Raw genomic sequence first — 21770 nt, forward strand, 5'->3', positions numbered from 1 at the left:
TCACTGACCAGCTTAATATTTCATTTTCGGTTTTAGCTTGTTAGGTAAATGAGGTTACTACAGGGATCATTTTACGTTCCACAGTTAGCTCCGGCTTTCCCCTACGTACTTCTTCTAGCTGCTTCACTCGCGCCTGACTTAAAAACCAGTTCAGGAACTGGAAGCCAGTCTTGTTCCTGTGGGTTTTTGCTGCTGAGACCCTCCCTGTCCTCGCAAGGGGAAGTGTAACAGTTGTCGGGTCACGGAGCAGGGACCTTGTTGAGCTGAACGGGAACAGCATCAGCATCTTTCTCCGGGGGGTGATCACCAGGGATCTGGGTTTTCTCTGATTTAAAAAAATCCCCAATTTGCAGTTAGAAAAATGTGGATTTGGGGTTACTTTTTTATGATTCGAAAGAAACGTTACAATATATATCTATATAGAGATCTGTATATAGATATCTATCTATATATATATATATTCTTTTATATAGATATTTATATAAATATATTGATAAATTGATATATGTATATAGATTTTTGTAATAGATATATCTCTATGGAGATATCTGTCTATCTAGTAGTGGCGTTTCATTTGAAACACGGGAAATTGTGGATTTAGGGTTACTTTTTTAATCGAAAATTGTGGGGTTTTTTAAACCAGAAAACCAGCAGGATCCCTGGTGATCACAGACGGCCCTCAGAGACACGGGCCCAGGCACGTGCGCGGCGGCACCACCACCCTGGTGCGGGCGGCGTTGGGACCGCGCGGGTGCTAGGAGCTGCCGGGCGGCGGCGCGGACTTCTTGCTCCGAACCGGGGACCCCCTCCTCCCCTCTCCCCGCCATAGCTGCCCGCGCCGCTGCCTGACTGAAACGGATTGCCGCCGGGGCCCCGCCCCGCCCAGGGCTCCCTCTGCTTGGCCGCGCAGCAACGTCCGCTTGCGAGCCAGGGGGAGGAAGTTCCTCACGGAGCAGGCGCCGGTGAGGGCAGCCCGGGCCGCCGGGTGGAGGGGCGGGGCCGGGGTCCTCGCGGCCCCGGTGAGGTCACTCTTTGTGGCTGTAGTTGGCAAGATGGCGCCGGTGCTGGCGGACGCGAAGCTGCTGCCGCCGGAGGGGCCCGGCGCGGCCGAGGTGCCCAGCGAGGAGGAGGAGGGGCAGAGCCTGTGGTGAGCAGCGCGGCCGGCCCGGCCCGGCTCCCCCGGCCCCGCCCCGAGCGGGGCCCTGGCGGGGGCCGCGCTGCTGCTGAGTAATGGCGGGCGGGGCGGGCGCGGAGGGCGGGGGGGGCCGGAGCCGGGCCGGAGCCGAGCTGAGCCCCGTGTCGCTTCTCCCCGCGCAGGTCCTCCATCCTGAGCGAGGTGTCCACCCGCTCCCGGTCCAAGCTGCCCTCCGGCAAAAACATCCTTGTCTTTGGTGAGTATTCACTGCAGGGGGGTGTTTCCCGACGGGCGAGCGCACACAGCGGCGCCCGCTTCATTGTGGGGGGCTGGGGGTTGTCCCGCGGGTCCGGTCCGGTGCCAGCACGCTTCGGTCTGAAACGCGGCAGCTTCCCTGCCGTGGCAGTCGCGCAGGTGCCGGCCGCTTGAAATCCATCAGCGTTGGGCTTTGCACGCCCGCCGGTTCAGCCGAACGGGTGTTTAAAGCTGTCCGGGCTGTCACTTCTTTCCGCGTGTAGGTGGGGCCTGCTGTTGGCGTTGCCGTGGCGGGTGTCCGAGTAAATCGGGGTCTCCACTTGGGTGGGAGCTGATACGTTCATCTGAACCTGGTTTTGTTTTTAGATGGGGATTTAAAACGGCCTGGTACTTGGGGTTGTTACTAGATGCCGCCTTAATCTGAAACTTGTGGTAACGTGGTTTGGGATCAGTGGAGAACAGCTGGTTTTTCGGTCAGTTGGACTGCAAAAGGCTCGTTTGCCTGGCTGAAACCCAGGAAGTGAGTCTTGCTCCAGAGCTAGAGCTCCTGTGATTGGTGCACGTCCATATAAATTTTGCTTTTTGTTAAGTGCCTGTTCCTCAACTTTTTAGGGTTCAGCTCATTCCAGTAAGTTCATTGCTGCTTAAGATCACATGGACTATTTAGCGTCTAGGCTGCTAAGCACTCTGTGCTATTTGTTATCTATCCTTATGTTATATTCTTAGCGTATGTCTTCAGTGTGTTGTACTCTTAGTGATAAATTCAACTGTTTGCATGGAGATTTTAAAACAAGTCCTTCCCCCCTAGAAACAAAACCGGTTGCTTTGTTTTGTTTTTTCCTGACTGCTTGAGCACACTTGAAAACAACCTATTCTGCAAAGAACAGATTTCTGAACGTATCTTTTTGTTGTACAAACTTACTGGCAGGTGATGACGGTTCAGGTAAAACAACACTTATGACTAAAATACAAGGAGCGGAACATGGCAAGAAAGGAAGAGGGCTGGAATACCTATACCTAAATATTCACGACGAAGACAGAGATGGTGAGTTTGCTACGTCTGCATACAGCGTTGCACCAATCAAGTCACTGATAGGTTTTTGTAATTTTTATGCATTTTAGTAGCGTGTATTTTGGATTACACCCAAGTGGCTGGGTTAAGCGTTCCATTACTGTGTATGTTGTAAGAAAGTGATGTAGCTGTCAAAAGAAAAATGCATTTTGCACTGAGTACTCTCTCTTTCACTGTTCTCACAGCTTGGCCTCTTCAGGAGACAAAATACCTTCGAACAACATGTTCTCAGAGGATCCATTTACTTTCAGGGTAGATATTTTGCTGATGCTGATAGACTGGTAGATCATTCTAGCTGCTTATAATCGTATACAAATGCAACTCAATCCATGCTCCTGCAGTGGGGAAAAATTAAAGTGACATATCCAAGAGCATCCTGCAGTCTAAATTTGGATTTACTGGGTTTTGTAACCTTTTTTTTTTTTAAAGCAAGCTGTATGTAGGTCACATTTTCCTGTATCTTATACATGTTGGCTAAGTGGTTACTCTTATCTACATAAAAGAGACATTTCAGTAAAGGTTATTCGGTGAGTAAAAAGAAGAATAAGACACTGACAGAATTAGTTTTTCCCTTCCCCTATGTAAGAGTGCATCTCTATCTCATCCTCCTTCTCCTCCTTCCCAGAGCTGTTAAAGTACTGCTAGCTTCATCACTGTTTTTCCCAGCCCACTGGAGGCAAGACACAATGTAATGGGTAGGTGAAGATCTACTAGATGGAGCACTAGTGTGGTTCAAGGAGACCTAGGGATTCTCTCCAGTTATGCTTCTGATCTTCTCTCTGATCCTGGGCAAAGTACTTAATTTCTTTGTGCCTTATTTTTCTTGTCTGTACATGGGAATGATGATGCTGACTACTGCTTATAAAAGCTTTGGGATAAAAATGTTTCTTTGTCCCTGAAAATAGCAAGGAGGATATCAAGTACCCCAGATTCCAACTTGTGCATGTGGCTTATAACCCTTAAGCTTACATCAGTAATCGGTGGGGTGGCTCTGATGCCTTTTGAGGTTAGTACTTGGATTAGAGATGTGCTCTGTTCCCTTGTGAAGTAAGAGTAAACTGTCTTTGTTGCCAGTGCCAGGCAAGTCAGTGCCAACTAAAGACACTTCTGCTAGATGGATTTGTATTGCCTTCAGTGAGCACTTAGACATCCCCAGCTTGAAGGAAATCTTTTGTGCTTGAACTTTCATTGCTGAGGCCAGTCTTCCCTTTGAATTACGTACACCACAGAATTATGTTCTCAACATTGATACTTAGCACTTTCTTCAGTTCTGAGCAAAACAAACATGCCCTAGCTTTGGTGCAAGGGGAGGAGGAAGGCTCCTTTTGTATCACAGAGATTTTTGTTGTTATGCTCTAAGAAGGATAATATCATACAATGAAGCTGTTAGTATGCAGCTCTTTAGTGCTCTGAGGATTCAGCCATGAGTTAGGGACTGCCTGTCTGAGATGTCTGCCTTGATTCAATCAGAAATTGTTCTTGCTGTTGTCACTTCAGGACTGGTTTTCATGCCATCTTTGACTGGTGATGACTCTTTAGTGCCATTGTCAGGGCCTGTAGTCATGAGAGCTCCTTCTGGAGAAGGTTAGCTTACTTTCACCTTACTTACTGAAAAAAACACTTGGTTGTATAAAACTTCCTGGTTAGCCTTTGGGTGGCCTGGGAGGTCTGAGTGATTCTTGAACAGATTCAGGAGTGCCATCCTGGGTTCTGAAGGTCTTGCTTTCTTAGGTTCCTTTGGTCATCCTCTTTAACCTGTGGGGCTTTTCTGGCTGAGGTCCTCTCCACTGAGTTTGAAGATAATAAGTCTGTCCTTAAACCTGTTGTAGTTCCGAAGCCAGTAAATGTATATGATTCCCTGCCACGTTTGTCACTCTGATGGAGTACTAACATCTGCATTATTGCCCCTTTCTTTGACCCACCCAGTATTCTGACAGCCTTCCTCATTTAGAGGAGGAAGGAAAGGCTTTGGAGATATGCAAGAATACTTTTAATCGGGAAGAAGGGATTTCTCACTCCTCAATCCCTGTTGGGGATGTGATCCTCTTGTCTATGTTATCATCCATCAATTTGTTTGGAAACTTCAGGTATTTAGTAAAGATATACTGTTGGACTCTGCTTGATTCAATTCAAGCCTTTGCACGAGTCACATCAGTAACAGGTTTTAGCAGGGCCTGTAAAAAAACCAATTCCTGACTCTTTTATTCTCTCCTGTTGTTGGCGTCAGCAGCCAACTATGCAGTAGTAAATGTAATAAACTATGTAGTAAAATAGGTGAGACCCATCCATCAGCCAGACATGACAAAGATTTTTTTCCCTTGAAGTGAAAATCAAGTGCTCTGTGTAACTATGGCCAAGAACTAAATTGATTTGACAAAATACCAGTTTTTTCCTTGGGAATAGATCCCTTTTAATTGAGAATGTTTCTGAGGAGCAGCTAAACACAGCGAAACAGAGGAATATAGTGCTCAAGATCATACCACTAGCTTAGTTCATGACTTATTTGGCATTTTAGACCTGTATGTCAGTACAGTGGCCATCTACAATCTCCAGACTTTCATAAGACAAAGGGAAATCATCACATCAGCCATAGGTCTCTAGAACTCTTGAATTGAAGTCAGAGTAGGTAAGCCTTCATATCACTTTGCTATGCTACTGGAAACCTTTTCTAGTATCTTCAGGTTTCTCAGCCTTGGTTCCTGAAATTGTTAATTATGGGAGGACAAAAGAAAAGGAACTTGACAGAGTCATTATCTGCTTCCTCCTCCCTTTGTGTTGTCTCTGGGAGTAAGGTGGCAAACTTAGTAGTTCAAGAGTCTAGGCAGTGATGCTTATTCCCCTTGATCTATTTGGAAATTATTCAGTCTCTTTACTTGAAATAGCACTACTGTAGATTGCTAAGTATGTGCTCTACTTTGCCCTATGATTCTCGCCTTTTTCCCTCGGGATTGTGTATGGTCTAAAATGCCTACTTTTCACACAACAATTGGGCCAGTGTGTAGAAAATGCCTCTCTTTTGTGAGGCAACAGTATTGCTGGTAGCGATGCTGTCTTCTGGCTTTCCTCCCACACCAGCAGCATCTGCCCAGTTCTTGGCTGTGGACAACATCTGTCTTGGGTGCCAAGCTATTTATGCAGTCCTTTAGTTAAATAACTAGCCAGTTCGCTTCTATTTTTGCCAGACATTAATCATTCAATTTAATGTGAAAACTACTTTAGTTGCTTGGGTCTTTAGCTGTCTTGGAACACATCCACTACTGAATCTGCCTGAAAAATCTCCTTTCTAGGGTGCTGGCCCAAACTGTCTAGGTGAAGGCATTTGTTCCAGAAGAGGTTCAGGGACACCTGGGATCCTTCTAGATCATTAGCCTCAGGTACAGTTTCCTTGTAGTTTATGGCTTCTTAGCTTTTCTGCATTAGGAATAAGATTTGTTATAATGTTGTGAAATTCATTCAAAATACAGAACTCAGAGTTCCTATGTTGAAGGGAGTTCTAGGGATTACTAGGAGCTGTTCCTGAGAGTCTCTTTTCCCAGTCCATTGTGATCACCATGTATGTATCCCATCTGGACTGGTGAGCCTCCCAAGAATTGGCATCTGTAATTGGCAGTGCATGTAGGAAATTTAGTTTCATAAACTGCCCTTTAAAATGTCTCTTGCCACTGGTAAGAGGCAGTTCTTCAAGCAACAGTGCACAGAAGACTAAAGCAGGAGGCATTGGTTATGTGATATTAAACTTGGTGTTCAACTAATTAAGTGCATCTCTACATATTAGTTATAGCGTTATTGGACTACTTCATTTGCAATCCAAGTGGTTTTTGATAGCTCCAGACATGTATCCAGAGTAGCATCATTCTGTTATTGTATTGCTGTTTGTCACAAAGTTGAGTTAGTTGTGCTTCATAGTGGGTCTGTGCAAGGTCATTAAAAGATGTTCCAATTGGATTAGTTCTTCCAGCCTGATCCAGGTGCTGTTGGCACACAGGTTATTGTGGGAGCCTCCATTTTGGCTTTGGAGCTTCTGACTTGAAGATTGTGTCTTGTTTTACAGGACATGTTTTTTATTTTCTTAGTTTGGATCACAGATGTCTAGCTGTCTTCTGGGCTGATATGATTTGATAAGCACTGCAAGTTTAAATGACTCTCTACGCTAGAACCATAGCCAGGGTCAGCAACCTTTTGCTTGCAGACTGGGTCTGGCTGAATTTCCTGAAGCTGGGTATGTTGGGGGGCATGACTTAGAAGTGAGCAATATGCAAATGCAGCGCTCACTAAAAACCCACAGTTCTTTGGGTAAGCAAATAACTGTATAAAGTTAACGATACCACTAGGAAGTAGGATGGGCAAACAGAGTTTATAATTAAAAACAATGATTGGCTTTTTATTTCTGTGGTGGTGCTTGAATAACTTATGTGAATGAAAGACCAAGGACTATTTCCTGAAGTCTGTTTGTTCTTTTTTTTTAAGAGATTGTAGCTCAAGGCGCTGTTAAAGCCATTATGCTGAAGAAGAGACCATTATCTCAAACATAGATGCTCTCAGTCTCTTCTTCTGTACACTTTTTTTTTTAGCATCTCCTGATGCAAACTCAAGTATTTTGCTCATTAGCTTAACTGTATGAGGATAGCTGGATTTGCTATGCTTCTGTTTAATGAGCAGTTAACTCTATTCTGTAAAACAAAATAAAACGTAACCTTAGAACATGGGGAGAGTAGGCTTAAATTAATTACATACCTTAAAACTCTTGGTCTCATGACAAGTGCCTAGTATTGCAGTGAAAACAGATCTTGCTATAGCAGTGGAATCGTATTATTGTAGATGTTAATTTTGTAGAATATTATTTCCACATGTTAAGAGAGACAGAAGAAGTGTCTATAACTTAAAATTGTAGTTAGGTTTATTATCAGAGTAATAGTTTTGATTACACCAGTATCTACAATGCAAATAGAAATGCATCCGCCGCTATGGTAGAATTGCAGCACTTAGTTAGCAGTGCCTATATTAAACAGGACACTGGCTAAGCTAGTAGGAGAAATGTAGATGCCAGTGTACTGTATTGTATATGCTATTTTTAAGATCATGACTTGCATATAAACACTAAACAATTTTAGAAAAGCAACTTATATCATTATGTTGTAGCCTCTTCTCTCCTTTCAGTTCCTGAGCCAACTCTCCTCTTCCCCACTGGTGCCAGTGTGAGTGGCCCTAGCGGCTCTTCCTCAGCCTAATGGGAGAACACCTCTGTCACTGCAGGGACTCTGATATCAGCCATTTTGTGACATTGGGTGGGAAACAGGGGAACTGCAGTACCAGAGTGAGAGCTGGGGGAAGCTGTTCTTCCACAGGAGGAAGCAATGAAGACAGTTTGGTTGCCTTTTTATTATAGCACTAGCAAATTGTCCCTCAAGAATGATGAGGGTGGGGGAACAACAACAGAGTGCCGCATACCACCACCCTGTGCTGCCGGTGCCTCCAGGAGCAAGGGGATGGAGGGAGGCGAAAGCTTGCACGTGGCGGCTGCTGCCACCAGCCTGTGCTGCCGCTGCTCCACATCCAGTTGCATGCCACCCCCCTTCCCCCCACCCCTATTCTGCATCAGGCCCACCCCCTAGTGCGGGGCAGTGGGTGGCAGGTGCGGCTGATGAACTCAGACTGATGGGGTGGTGGAGCATCCCGGGGGGGGGCGTGTTGCAGCCAGCTGGGAGCAGGGGGGGGTGTTCATCCAGCTGGTAGAATAGGTCATGGGTGTCAAAGATGGGGCTCACAAAGCCATGGTATCTGGCCCACTGGGCTCCTGGGGGAGCTGGGAATTTGGTTGCAGGGCCCTCCATTGAATCCCAGGATATGGGAGCCCCAGCAGGGGTGCGTTCTGGTGGCAGGGGGGCAAATGCCAGCTGAATTCATTTTCAGTGACTCCTTGAGCCAACACAGCAGCTCAGGCATGGCTTATGCCGAGCTGCTTGCCCCACTATCAGAAGTGGGTCTGAATCTAGACTGAGGCACTCCCCCCCTCAATCCCAGTCCAGATCTGGTTTGAGTATAAGTGCAGCTGATAATGCCCCCTAAACTGTGCTTCAGGTTACTTGGAGCTTACAAAGGTACTGTATGGGAACAGGAATCTGTTCCAAATTGCTTATAACTTTGCCAATATTCTGTTGTATAGGCTGCATTTTTAGGGGCCTATCTTGGGCTGTTTTTTGTAAACTCCAGCAAAAATGGTTCAGTTATTACTGAGAATATGAGGGGTGGGGAATAAAGGTTTTTTTTTTTTTCTCTCTTATTTAAAAGAATTAGTTTGAAGTTCTGATGACTGGGCTTTGATGGAGAGATTGAAACTTGTCTGGGGGATTGCCTTTGTGTGAGAAACGTGCCTTTAATGCTCTAGGGGTAGAGGTAATACTTACATTTGATGTACAAGTCTGTTAAATCTGTTTGCATTTCTTTAAAACTTCTAGGGGTTTGGTTGCAAAGCTCAGAATATTCCTTGGGGGAAGCAGGGCATTCCTGGGGTGGTTGCTCCCAGCAGGGTTGACCTGTGCTAGAACTGAGGGAAGGGAGACTTTCTTCAGTTGGCAGCCTGTCAGCACGAAGCCTGACTCAAAACATGGCAAGGACAGGAGCTAGCCTGGGTTGGGGAATCCGGACAAAGAGCAGAGGAGTATGGGTGAGGAGGGGAAGGAAATGAGAAACAAAGGGATTAGGAGACCTGGGTCTGAGAGCTTGGAATGTGGTTATCTGGACTGATGAGGCCTTCACCAGAAGAGACCATCAATTCCCTGCCTCATTCATTATATACTGCAGAAAATGAGGCAGTGTTCCTCAGTCAACTTTATTCACTGTACTTCTCATATTCAGGCATGCTCCGTTCCCAAGTACTGAATGAGGAGAGCTTGTATGGAAGATGCATGGAACTGATATTTATTAGACTGCATAATGTCTGTGCAACCACAGTTCCGACTTCACAGCTTTTGCTTTCCCTTTTTTTTGTGTGTTATGTATGCTCTGTAGAAAGTAGGGAAAACAAATGAACTTATAAAGGTATCAAGTAGAAAACAAAGATTTGCATTTTGCAAGGCATGGTTATGTGACAGCCACTGCTGAAGCACGTGAGTTCACAGAATCTTAAATGTTAAAATAATTCAGAACTACCAAATTATGCACGCTTGTTAGTCTGGTCCTGCTCCTGGCCTCTTTCTCAGAAGTTAGCTTCCCTCCTACTATTACCTGCTGCTTATTTCTGATCGGTGAGCCATTTGGCATAGAAGCTGTTTCTACTCGTACCTCTCTATAGTGCCCAGCGCTTAATCATGGATGGTAACTATAATAAACTTGATGGCTAGGCTTGGAATCCAGTGCAGGGGTCAGCAGATCTTCAGCCCCTGGAGTGGCCAGCTGCCTGCATTTTACCTCCCACTCCTGATTCCCCATCCCCTCTGCAACCTGGGAAGCATCGATGTAACACAGCAGCAGGATCCACAATGAAGTAGAGCACAACTCCATCCTGCTGATTTTCCCCCCTCTGCCTCACCCCACCACCAGCTAGTTGGACCTCTTTGTGGGCCAGATGGGGCCTGCAGGCCATAGGTCAATGACAGTCTGATGTAGTGTGAATACCTACATATGACAATCAGGACTCATAGTAGAGATGATATCTTTTATTGGACCAACAGATGTTTGCAAAAAAAATTCTTTAATTGCAAGCTTCTGGGCACAAACACCCTTCATCAGGCATTGGAGAAAAGATTGTGAAAGCTGTCCTTGGAAATGAAAGTTCATATTGCATAGGATTTCACTCAGTGAAATTATCCAGTTCATTATAGTTCCCGGGTTCGTATTGCATAGGATTTCACTCAGTGAAATCCTATGCAATACGAACTTTCATTTCCCAGGAGAACTTTCACAATCTTTTCTCCAATGCCTGATGAAGGGTGTTTGTGCCCAAAAGCTTGCAATTAAAGAATTTTTTTGCAAACATCTGTTGGTCCAATAAAAGATATAATCTCTACTATGAGTCCTGATTGCCTTTTCCTTTAGACCAATGCAGCTACAACTTGGATACCTATCTACATATGATAAATTCCGCAATGCTCTGTAATCCCTGGAAAAAATTAGAGAAAACAAATTGTTCGTATGTTTTTAAAGTAAAAACAAAGATTAGCAAAGAGAATAAAGACCCTTTTTAGAGGGACATGTCCAGTTTGCTTCCTGGGTGTTCACTGCTCTTTTTTTCTTTAGGAGATGAGCAGTGTTAAGCACACACGTGTTTAAAAACAAGCAGGCTAGTTTTTCTGGTAACTCTTCTGCGCAATCTTTATTAGGTTTTGTAGTACCTTGTTGCTTTTCTCTTTATTGGTGAGCTAATATGGCTGTAGCAATGGGCCTATCAGTCTGAGATGTGTATAACTATCATTTTTTTTTTATTCCCTCCCACTCCTCCAGATCACACCCGCTGTAACGTCTGGATTCTGGATGGTGACTTGTACCATAAAGGGCTTTTGAAGTTTGCTGTTTCTGCAGACTCTTTACAGGACACCATCGTAGTTTTTGTGGTTGACATGTCTAGACCTTGGACTGTAATGGAATCTTTACAAAAATGGGCCAGTGTTTTACGTGAGCATATTGATAAGATGAAAATTCCCCCAGAAGAGATGAGAGACATGGAACAAAAATGTAAGTGTCTAATGTTTGTTTTTTTTTTCTGAAAGGCTTTTGCATCTTTAGGATGCTAACAGGAGCCATTGTTCTGCTAGACCACTTCTATATTGGCACATTTCCTTCTGATTGTTTGTGCATAGCTCTTAGGGAGGAGTAGGCTAAGAGTAACATAGAAGTTTCAACAACAGAGCTAATTTTAAAGGATTTTTGATTAAGTTTTAAAAACTCCCAATTATTAGCATAATATCGGAGGAATTAAATACTTTCAGTGAAGGGTGTAAAATATACAAGTTATAGAGTCTTGGCCCATTCAGTGAAACAACAGCACTTATGAACAATGATCCAAGTTTTTTCTTTTAAAGATGAAAACAAACTTGCATTTTTCTCTCCTCGCCATTCCATGTGCTACACATATATTCTAGAGGCGCACCGATATTATCGGTCAGTGTCGGATCAACACTGATAAAAGGAAAATTGACATTATCGGCAATTGGCACAGCCCCTGGCCCCAAGTCTGCAGCAGACAGCCTGCCCTCCCCTGTGCACAAATCCAGGGGGCACATGCCCCCTATGCCTCCCCTGGGGGTTGTGTGGAGCTGCCCTGCCATCCTCCCCATGCCCACCAAATGAACTGCCTGCACCTCCATCCCATGCCTTGGCGCGCCCCCCTTCCCCCCCCAAGCTGGGCAGCGCTTGACCCTGCCCCAGCCCCACTCCATCCCCCACCATGGGGGCCTCGATCTGCGCTCCCTCTGCCACGTCCCTTCCCTCCCACACACTTACCAGCTGGACACTGCTCTCCACACTGCTGGGCTGCATATCAGCCATAGGTATCGGGCAAAAAATCTTTATCGGCGCACCCCTAGTATATTCTAAGAAGGCCTCTTTATAAGTATTTTCTAATGCACTTCTGCTTGCCTCATTCTTTGGAACTGGGTATTCCTTGTCTATTGCAACTCAAAATTCTGACTGTGACATAAGTCAAGGGATTCTCCAAGTCTGATAGGATTTTGCTAGCCATTAAATCTCTAGAGGTTTGTCTCCTAAACTTCTCACTTGAATGTACTTTCTAAAATAATTAATTTTCTAGGTTTTAAAAAACTTTTAGGGTACGCTTGTATGGTTCTTTCAAAGAAATTCTAGACTGGGTGTGTCCACACGTGTGTTTACGCCAGCTTTAATTTACTGCGCAGTAAGCAGGAATAGGTCAGTGTCTACACATGCACGTGTTACGGCGCATTAACGCTGTATGTGGATTGACTTGGATAATATATAGCAAGCACCCACACTGTTTCACATTTGCCAGCCCTAACAAAGGGAAGTAAGGCTGGGAAAGGGATTTGGTAGTGCATGATTAAATTCTTGTGTTTGTTACTCCAACTTAATTATGAGCAGGAGAGGAATATTCATAGTTGATTCTAAAATGCTACAGCTGACCATTCAACCCAGCTGGATATTTAGGTAATGAACAACTTGTATCTATCACATCTTTATCATGGAGGTCTACATAGGGAAAAAATGTGGAAGTGCAGGGAGTCTTTTGAAATTTACTGCATTACACCAGTTTGTATTTCTGTCGTGAGGGGAAACTATAAACAGTCTGTTCAGTGTTGTAATGAAATAGGTATTTTTAGACTTTTATCCTTGGTAAATGCTCCTAGAATTAAATTTGGTAGTATTGGAGTAATGTTGTAGCTCTGATTGGTCCAGAAATTATGTATACCTGATAAAGAACACCTTGTATTCAAAAGCTTCTCCAACATTTATTGGACTAACACATAGTTGGAATAAAGACACTACCCAGAATGAATCCTTTCCCCTAGAATTAAATGGCTTCCTCTGCATGAGAATATTGTGAATATAAAATATCTGTCTTATAAAATACTTGTGGTGGTAATTAAAATTTTTTAATTTGGTTGTTCGCTGTCTTGCACTTTTTGCAAATCCAAAGCATGTTCTTGATACTAATACTGCTATGGCTTCTCCAGGAGAAGGCTTCACTTGTCCAGGCAGTATGGAAGATCTTGTTTATAGGAAAATGCATTCAGGAAATAAAGGATGTTGGTAAGGGGTTCTATTTCCAGTGCAGCATTCTTTAAATGGCATGGGGATTGAAGATGTTGGTACATAAATTAAAACAGCTTCAAAAGCTTTTCTTCTTTTCTCAGGTTCTCTTGACTTGACAATCCACTTAATTGAATTGTTAGTTCAAAGTTTTAAGTATAATTGCTTTAAAATGTATGCAGCTGAATAAATATATTTTCCCCTTCCGAATGCTTTATCCCTTTTTGAATGTGAAATGTTAGCAGAGAGGTCGTTTTTCTTTAATTATGTCCTTCTGTCTTGTCCTCCACTGCACTATCTTAGGAAGCTGTGCTAGCTTTTAATATGTTCTCAAAGGTTTCCCCAATTAGTGCAATGCAGTAATACTGACTGGCACTCCTGAAACTTGAAAAGTATTTTCACTTTGTGTTTTTTGAGATATTAATAACTTCCTGATATGGCCACAGAATCTTTTTTTTACATAATTTGTTGTAGCTCTGTGCACCTGGATCTTTTTCCAGATAATTTTAACTTCACCTGCACATCATAAAGGGTGTTGGATACATCTGTGCATTGATATGCAGATGGCATTTGTTTTCCTATAAGAGGCCACAAAACTCGAAATAACTAGTATTGTATTGGTTTGTAAGGCTGGAGTGGGCTTTTCACTTATTTACACTCTGGAACAGGTTTATATACCAAGAGTATGGCCAAGCAGCAGTTTCCATGGAGTTACAAGGTAATCTTCTGTAGGCAGATAGCAAGTACAAGCAACAGCCCTGCTTTTCTGTGTATTGCATTGGATTATATGAAGAGAAGCCTGAAAGTGAGTGGCTGAATTGTGTATGTTCATCTGAACGACCAGAACAATACTTTTTCATCCTTCCTGTATTGTGCACCTAAACACCACATTTTTTGGTTTTTAGTAGTACTTTATTTAGCTCGTAGATTTACTTTGTTTTTTCCTGGTTGCAATAAATCTACCATGCGTTGAATTTAATGGGTAAGTTTCATTTCCGAACCACAGTTTTGGTGTGGGTTTTTTTGTGTTTTTTACTTCTGGGGAGAGAATATTTTGATCAGGGAGGCTGTCTAAACATCACATTAGAAGTGAGTTGTCTACCTAGTTATGCATATCATTTGCTTTTAAATATTATGCACTAGAATTTTAGATTAACAATCTTAAAGTTTCTGAGCTGTTCCCAGTTTTGAGGATCGAGTCAGACTAATTTTTGGTTTTAGCACCAATAGATTTTTATATTAATTGATTCTAACTGTAAATACTAAAGAAGGATCATGTGGAAGTACTGAGCTGCAAGTTAAATTCTTTATGATACAATTTCTGAAAATATTGAAACTAACCACAGGTTCTTTGGTTGTTTAAGTATGCAAACCTAATTTTTTTTTTTCTCTCTCTCTTTCCTTGATGTTTCAAGACCAGAGGAGTACATTGTGGTGGCACTGCTTGCTTTGCACATGGAAAGCTCCACTGCCTTAAATCGAGAGAATATCACTTTTTCATAATGTAAAACTATTTTGATTAAACAGAATGACAGTGCTTGTTTCCTTGCATGCTCTGCATTGTAGAGCACCATAATAATAACGGATGGATTATAATAATACTACCACAGACTTGTATAATACTGCCACAGACTTCAGTCCAAGCAAGATCAGACGCGTTGTACGTGTCTCTCCCTCTCTGTTTAACCAAGTGAGATGCTGATGTGTAGTTGAGACATCCAAGTTAGTTGTAGATATATAAAGTGTTACTTTTTACTTTATTGCAAAAACTGATGATTGTCCTAGTTTAAACCATATGTCTCCTTTTGTAGTTATAAAGGAGTTCCAGGAGTATGTGGAACCTGAAGAAGGCTTCCAGGGATCACCACAGAGAAGAGGTCCTTCATCTGGTCAAGATGATGAAAATGTTACTCTGCCACTTGGAGAAAATGTCCTGACTCACAACCTTGGTATTCCTGTGCTGGTGGTTTGCACAAAGGTGAGCTTGTACTTGAGAACTTCACATATAAAGCCCTAAACTCATTGTTCATGGGTGGACCTGGGATTTTGTAAAGGTAGGGGGGACAGGAACCAGTGCTGCAGGGATGGCTCTGGAATAGCCCCTGCCCCAATCCAGCTGGCCTACATAGGGAGCCGAGACTCAGCTGGGGACAGTGGTTGTGGTGGGCAGGGCCCCCTTCCCTGTGCCTGCTCCCAAGCTGACAGGGAGCACTTGGGGGACTGGGCATGGAGGGGGAGCCTGCCTGCAGCTGCTGTCCTGGACTGAGCCCAGACTCCCTGCACAGCCTCCCTGGAGTAGGGTGGGAGTGGCTCTGGAGCTCCCCCACCCCAGGGCAGCTGGAGACATTAGGGATAGTGGCAGTCCTGGGTCGGGGAGGGGATGTCCTGCTGAGTTGAGGGCAGGGGAAGTGGGAAAATTGGGGGACTATAAAGACGTCCTCAGTGCCTTCTGAACAGTGGGTGCAACTGTGCCAGTGCACCCCCTCTGAATCTGCCTTTGCAACTGCTTTCCCTAAACCAGACTTTCTCAACCTGTGGTACATGTACCCTTTGGGGTATGTGAGACACAGGCAGGGGGTACGTGGGTACCCCAACACTCTTGCCCTCTTTTCTTCTCTCTTGCCCCTTACTCCCCTCAAAACTATGGCAAAAAAATTGGTGTGGTTAAAAAAAATTAAATTCCTCAGTGATAATTTGGTGTGCCATGCTTTATGGGGCACTGGGTTCGACCCTCCTAGCTTTGGCCAACATTACCTCTAGCCCAGGTACATACATGAATTGTGCACCCCTGGTGTAAAAGGTGGCAACCCTACCCACACCAGATCAGACATCTGTCATATCACAGCCTTATATACACAGCCCGTCTTCCAGCATATGGCACACATTAGTCTGTAAATATAAAATCCCCTGGAAAATTGAGTATTGTGGTACTTACTAAAATTTTCAGAATTTAGGGGGTACTTGCTACTTAAAAGGTGGAGAAACACTGCCCCAAACCAGGATTTATATTCTCTGTTATCTAAACAGTACTCTCAAAGTGGGGAGAAATGGCTTTCTCTTCTCAGTTTTTTGTGATGAGCTAACTAAACAAGTCTTGATTTTAAATTTTTAAAATGTATTGTGGTATACAAGGATCAAGTATGACAAGCCTGGTATTTCTAGTTATGTCGAAAGACTGATTGGAGGTTTATGACATGAATATTTTAAACTAAAAGTGGGAAGATGATAAATATTTTGCAAACATCTTTTTCTCCCAAATACATTTAAGTTATTTGAGTTCAGTAAGTGTTACTGAAGCACACAAACAAAGGTGACATTTCTCAGTCCAGTTTTACTTGTTTGGTATCTTTCTGTGTGCAACTAGTCTATGGATGACAGCAGTATACATGACAGAATACAGAAAGACTTAGGTGGGAGAAGTACTTTCATATGGCTTTTTGGTTGGGACTTGTCTTTTTCAGGATATATAAACTTTCTTTGCTCTGAAGTGCCTTTTTAAAGGGGAGGTATTTAGCAATTAATGGTTTAATGAAAATAGTTTAAGAAAATAGGCTTTTGACATCAACTCAATATCTTTTTTTTTTTTTCTTTCAGTAATAGAAATCTGAATGAGATTGTCTGTCTTTTAATTACTATGAACACTACGTATTTTATCCATTGCTGTAACTAGTGGAGTCTCCCAAACAGACGGCTGTAATAGTGATTATTAAGGCAAAGGGAAGGTCAGAGAATGAGCCTGGAAACTGGCTTATGTGCCGGTATCTAAATGTTTGTTTTTTTTTCCCAGTGTGATGCAGTGAGCGTGCTTGAAAAGGAACATGACTACAGAGAAGAACACTTTGACTTCATTCAGTCACACATTCGTAGATTCTGCTTACAGTGTATCCTTTTCTGATCTGCCGAGAGAGATGGGGGATATATTTATCAAGACTTACATGAGAGAAGTAAAATGCCCTAAGTAGAAATTACATCTAAAAAACTAGCCTTTAGTATCTAGCGATTTAATGCGTAGCATTTGCAGTGTAGTTACGAAAGCACAAGGGACTTAGTTAAATTTCCTTTTTTCTGAAGTTACACGTTTGATTTAGAGTTTTGGTAAAGGACTCAGAAATGTGATACATTTTTAAAATTTCTCCCGGAGCCTGAGTTTCTATTTGAAAACTTCAGCCAGTGTGTAAGACCCTTCTGATATTTATTTATTAGATGTATAATGCCACCCTTCCCCCAGAAAGGCTCAGGGTGGCTTACAGTAAAAGACAGGAAATTTACAAAAGCAGGAGAAAGTACTTAGTGTGGGTAGATGGTTTCAAAACTGGGTGTCTCAAGACTGAGGGCCTGCATCTTGTATCTGCTTAACCAACATGATCAGCAGCAGCTCCCTCCCTGTCCCACCAGCTCCACAAAAAGTGCTGAATGCTTGTTAGGGTTCTTTTGATGCAATTGACCCTTAAAAATAGGCATACTGGGTGTTCCTCTTTAAGCTCCCTGCTTTTGAAAATGTCACTTTGGTTACATTATTTGAAGGTTATTTTGGTTTGTATTTAATGTTTAAATACTTACACTTCCTAACTTTCCTTAAAAGAAGTGATTAGATGGTGCTGCCTTGATTTATACATCAGTTAAGGAAGAAAAGAACCTTGACTTGTTGTATAAGTACATTGTACATAAAACGTATGGCTTTCAGTTTACCATGCCTGCCTTAGTGGTAGAAAAGGATGCAGTTTTTATGTAAGTATCTTGCTTGCATCACCAACTTGTAACTGTTTCTAAAGGAACAGTTATTCCAGAAATGTTTTACTTCCTTCTACACATCCAAGTGACTCTCGTGCCTTGAGCTATTTAGTGCATATAAATAGGACATTTGAAAGTCAACTATTCTGCACAGATCATAAACTCTTTGAAGCAGACAGAAAGTTCTCTTTAAAACATGCATTTCTTAATTAGATCAAGAGGGATTTTTGTTTAGTCAGTCAGCTGGCTTATTCTGTGAAATTTAAATCTGCTTGGAAATCTCATAGTTTCATAGTAGCTAGGGTGAGGAGGGACCTGAACAGATCATCTACCCTGACCCCCTGCCACAGGCAGGAATGAATGCTGGGTTCACAAGACCCCAGACAGGTGATCGTCCAACCTCCTCTTGAATTTGCCCAAGGTAGGGGCGAGGACCACCTCCCTTCACAATCTCACTTCACAATACCATCCTTGATGGAGCAGTAAAAGTTTGCATTCATTTAAAGTACTCTGGCCTCTTATAAACAAGGCTAAAGACAACTAATAGAAAAGGAGGTTTTAACTACAAGCATATTTCAAATTATCTAATGTTCACGTCACTGTGAAAATTCACTCTGTTTACATGTGGTCGTATTTCAGCAATCTGGAAGGAAGTTTGAAATAGGTTTTTTAGATGTCCCATTCTGAATGAAGTTCCCTCTGTTCTGAATCCTTTATTTTTATGATAACTTATAGTGATTTTTCTCTTCAGTCTTGGTAGGTTTACTTGTAAAGTACTTATCTGGATTTTAAGAAAAATATTTGCGCTCATTTAGTACATCTGTGGCTCATTATTGCTGTGTTATAACATCTGGGTCACCTCCTATTCCTTACCAAAGGCAGTGTAATAGCTCTGGGTTTCTTTATATGGGCAATAATACCTGTAACATCCTTTTAACTTAAATTAATAGAAGGGTGTTGTGTGACATCATAGATTTATTACCTTATTTTCTCTGTGCTAAAAGTATGTTGTGTTTTGAGAAGGCTAATGTTTCCCTAAACTTTTTTTGTTTCTCCTTTAAGACCTGCTGGTTGGGACAACGAAAAGAAAATTGCCATTTTGCATGAAAACTTCACAACAGTAAAACCAGAAGACACATATGAAGACTTTGTTGTAAAGCCTCCAGTAAGAAAGGTACATACGAGTTAAAAATATAATTTCAGTGTCAAGAAGGCATAAACCATTTTAATTTGCTTGGATAGCAAACTAAATAGCTAGTGGCTATTAATAACAAGAAGCTTCAGCTTGTAGAGCACTTAGAAATTTCAACATTTAGTTAAAAAGTATTTCAGAAGCATTTTAACTTGTTTCTATTCTCTAATACTCTAGAGATTTGTTTTTACTCTCCAGATTACTTTTTCATCAACGAAAATACACCTGAAAGTATTTTTATTTAAAGCCTTAAATTCAAATCTATTGTTTATATGGCACAAAAACCCTAACACTTCTGAAAATATTTTTCTGTAATGTATGACATGCAGATTGCATCAGAATTGTGTCTTATTGAGTTCAATAGAAGGGCAAATTTTAGAGGAGAATAAATTAAATATAAAAATATACGTTGTACTCCAAAGTTCTTGTAAAAGAAAGAGTGAAACATAGCTGAAGTGCAAACACTTGTAAAGTCTCTGGACTTCTAATTGTTGGGCAGTAGGCACATAACAGATAGAAAACTTTCTCTGGGCTTAGGTATAGGGCAGATAATGTACAAAAAAATTAAATGGTATTCTAGGCCAGATTTGCAATTCCTTGAATATCTGGGGTGGTGGGTGAGAGAGGGTCATCTGCACACCTTAAGTAGGAACAGGAAAAGGGATTGGGCCTTCTCCACTGGTGCCAAAGTAAATAGTATAGTACTCTACTAGCAATTTCCTGTTAGGTAGAGAGCATCCTGTGTGGTAATTGTTTAGTGACAGACATGTGTTGATTGACTTTTTGGTTGTGCATCCAAGCAAGGGTGAGATACAAATGCAGCAGAGATGCTGAATGAATAGGAGCTGTGCAGCTGTTAATTAGTTAAATTATCTGGAACGTTCCCAAATTAAACTGGAAGAAAATAAGTGTCTGTCGAAAAATGCAGCACTTGGCGGCTAGTTCTGCCTTGGAGAGCTGTAAAAAATATTTTTAAACTGAAGAAAAAACATGAGTTAATAATGTATGTTTTTGAAATCCACATGGTGACACTAACAAATCCTGTTGTCACAATTTGTCCTTAATAGCTGGTAGAGGGATGCTGTTTCTTCTTTTGCTCTTGTACATCCTTATGGGCAACTACTATGTCACTCCTGAAAGCCACAGATTAAGAACATAGCAGACTTGCTGCCCAGTAGTAGACTTCAATTTTCCACCTGGTTTGGGCACAAAATATGGATTGGATGTAACAAAGGAAGTAAAGTAATGGGTAGAAAAGTGAAGTTCTCTTTCTTTTTTTTGGAGCTGCTGTTATAATCATGTACAATTTGGGTGACCGATTTCTAAAGAGAACTGTGTTGTTCAACAGTTAGTCCATGATAAAGAGTTGGCAGCAGAAGATGAACAAGTGTTTCTTATGAAGCAGCAGGTAAGAACATGAAAATCAAAGTTATTGAAATAAGATTATTTAAATAAACAGTAAACTTAAATAAACAGCTTCACTTCAAATGTTTCATGTTGTGTGAAACTTGGGTTAATACTTGTTTTCATTTGCATGGAATGAAAAGGTACAATATTAAGTTGAATAGTGTTCTACTTCTGTATTCTAATTGTGTGTGTGTGTGTGTGTGTGTGTGTGTGTGTGTGTATATATATATATATATATATATAAAAATTAAAAAAAAGTATGGCTAGAATTTTCAAATCTGAATGCTTACCTGCATGAGGGCTTTTGAGAATTTAGGAGGAACTACAGGTGTCCAGTTCTTCTGAATAGGACCACTTCTTGGTGCTGAAGTATGGACGCAGTTGCTTAGCTACGGGTATTCAAATTGGAAAAGGTGTGTTTGTGACCTCTGAGACAAAATGCTCTAATCCTTTGCAGTTTGCCAATAGCTAAAAATGTCAGGTGTACCTTCTTTAAGGCTAGGGACAGAAGTTGCACATAAACTAGTTTAAACCTGTAACAGAACAGAAATTCAGTGCACTTAAACTGCTTTAAAATGGCTGAAACTGGTTTAAGATAAACCTAGTTGGATGTAGTATCAGACTTAACTGATTTAGGTCAAACTGGGTTATGTCCCAGATCCCCTCCAGGTTCAAGTTTAACTCGCAGTTCCCCAGTATCCCAGGAGGCTTTGGAGCCCTGGGCTGTGCTGTCTGCTCCAGTGGAGCAGGGTCATCCCCACCTCTCTGTTCCCTAGCTGGAGCACTATTACTTCTCTGGCTGCCTAAGGATGGGGGAGGTGTGAGGAGCTGCTCCTGGCTGGGAGTCTCATGCCAGGCCAAAGGGGTACCTTCTCCCTTCCCTCCCCTGCCATCTCAGCCAGCCTGGAGGCTGAAGAGAGGGTGTGGCTGGGGGAATCGCCTGATTCCCAGCAGGCTGGGAGGTGTCCTCTAGTGCCTGTAGCTACTGGTATGGGCCATTGCAAGGGACAGGCTTGCCTTGACTGTTCGTAAGTGAACACTAGTTCACTTGCTTATTGGTTCAATCTATGCAGTTTAGAGAAACCTGCAAAGATTGAATCAATTCAGCTTTAGGCTTTTTGACCATCTGTACTTAGCCTAAGAGACTTGGTTGAGAACATGGGGGGTGACACCATTTTTTATTTATTTATTTTTTTTTACTTGATGTATTCAAGTACCAGACCAATGTACAAACAAATGCATACAGCATTGAAGGCAAA

General features: G+C 42.3%; 1 protein-coding gene across 1 annotated transcript in view; it reads left to right on the forward strand.

Annotated features, from left to right (window-relative positions):
* Positions 1–1022: 1022 nt before the first annotated feature.
* The window catches only part of DYNC1LI2 (dynein cytoplasmic 1 light intermediate chain 2), a 36840-nt gene continuing 16092 nt past the window's right edge, over positions 1023–21770 (forward strand). The window contains exons 1-9 of the mRNA XM_006269826.3: positions 1023–1147; positions 1318–1391; positions 2319–2435; positions 10902–11132; positions 14993–15159; positions 16969–17062; positions 17774–17909; positions 18975–19086; positions 20453–20512. Coding sequence (XP_006269888.1) covers positions 1053–1147; positions 1318–1391; positions 2319–2435; positions 10902–11132; positions 14993–15159; positions 16969–17062; positions 17774–17909; positions 18975–19086; positions 20453–20512 — 1086 coding nt within the window. The 5' untranslated portion in view covers positions 1023–1052. The remainder of the gene's footprint in view (positions 1148–1317; positions 1392–2318; positions 2436–10901; positions 11133–14992; positions 15160–16968; positions 17063–17773; positions 17910–18974; positions 19087–20452; positions 20513–21770) is intronic.

The sequence above is a fragment of the Alligator mississippiensis genome, chromosome 10 (genome assembly GCF_030867095.1).
Source record: "Alligator mississippiensis isolate rAllMis1 chromosome 10, rAllMis1, whole genome shotgun sequence".
Lineage (NCBI taxonomy): Eukaryota > Metazoa > Chordata > Crocodylia > Alligatoridae > Alligator > Alligator mississippiensis.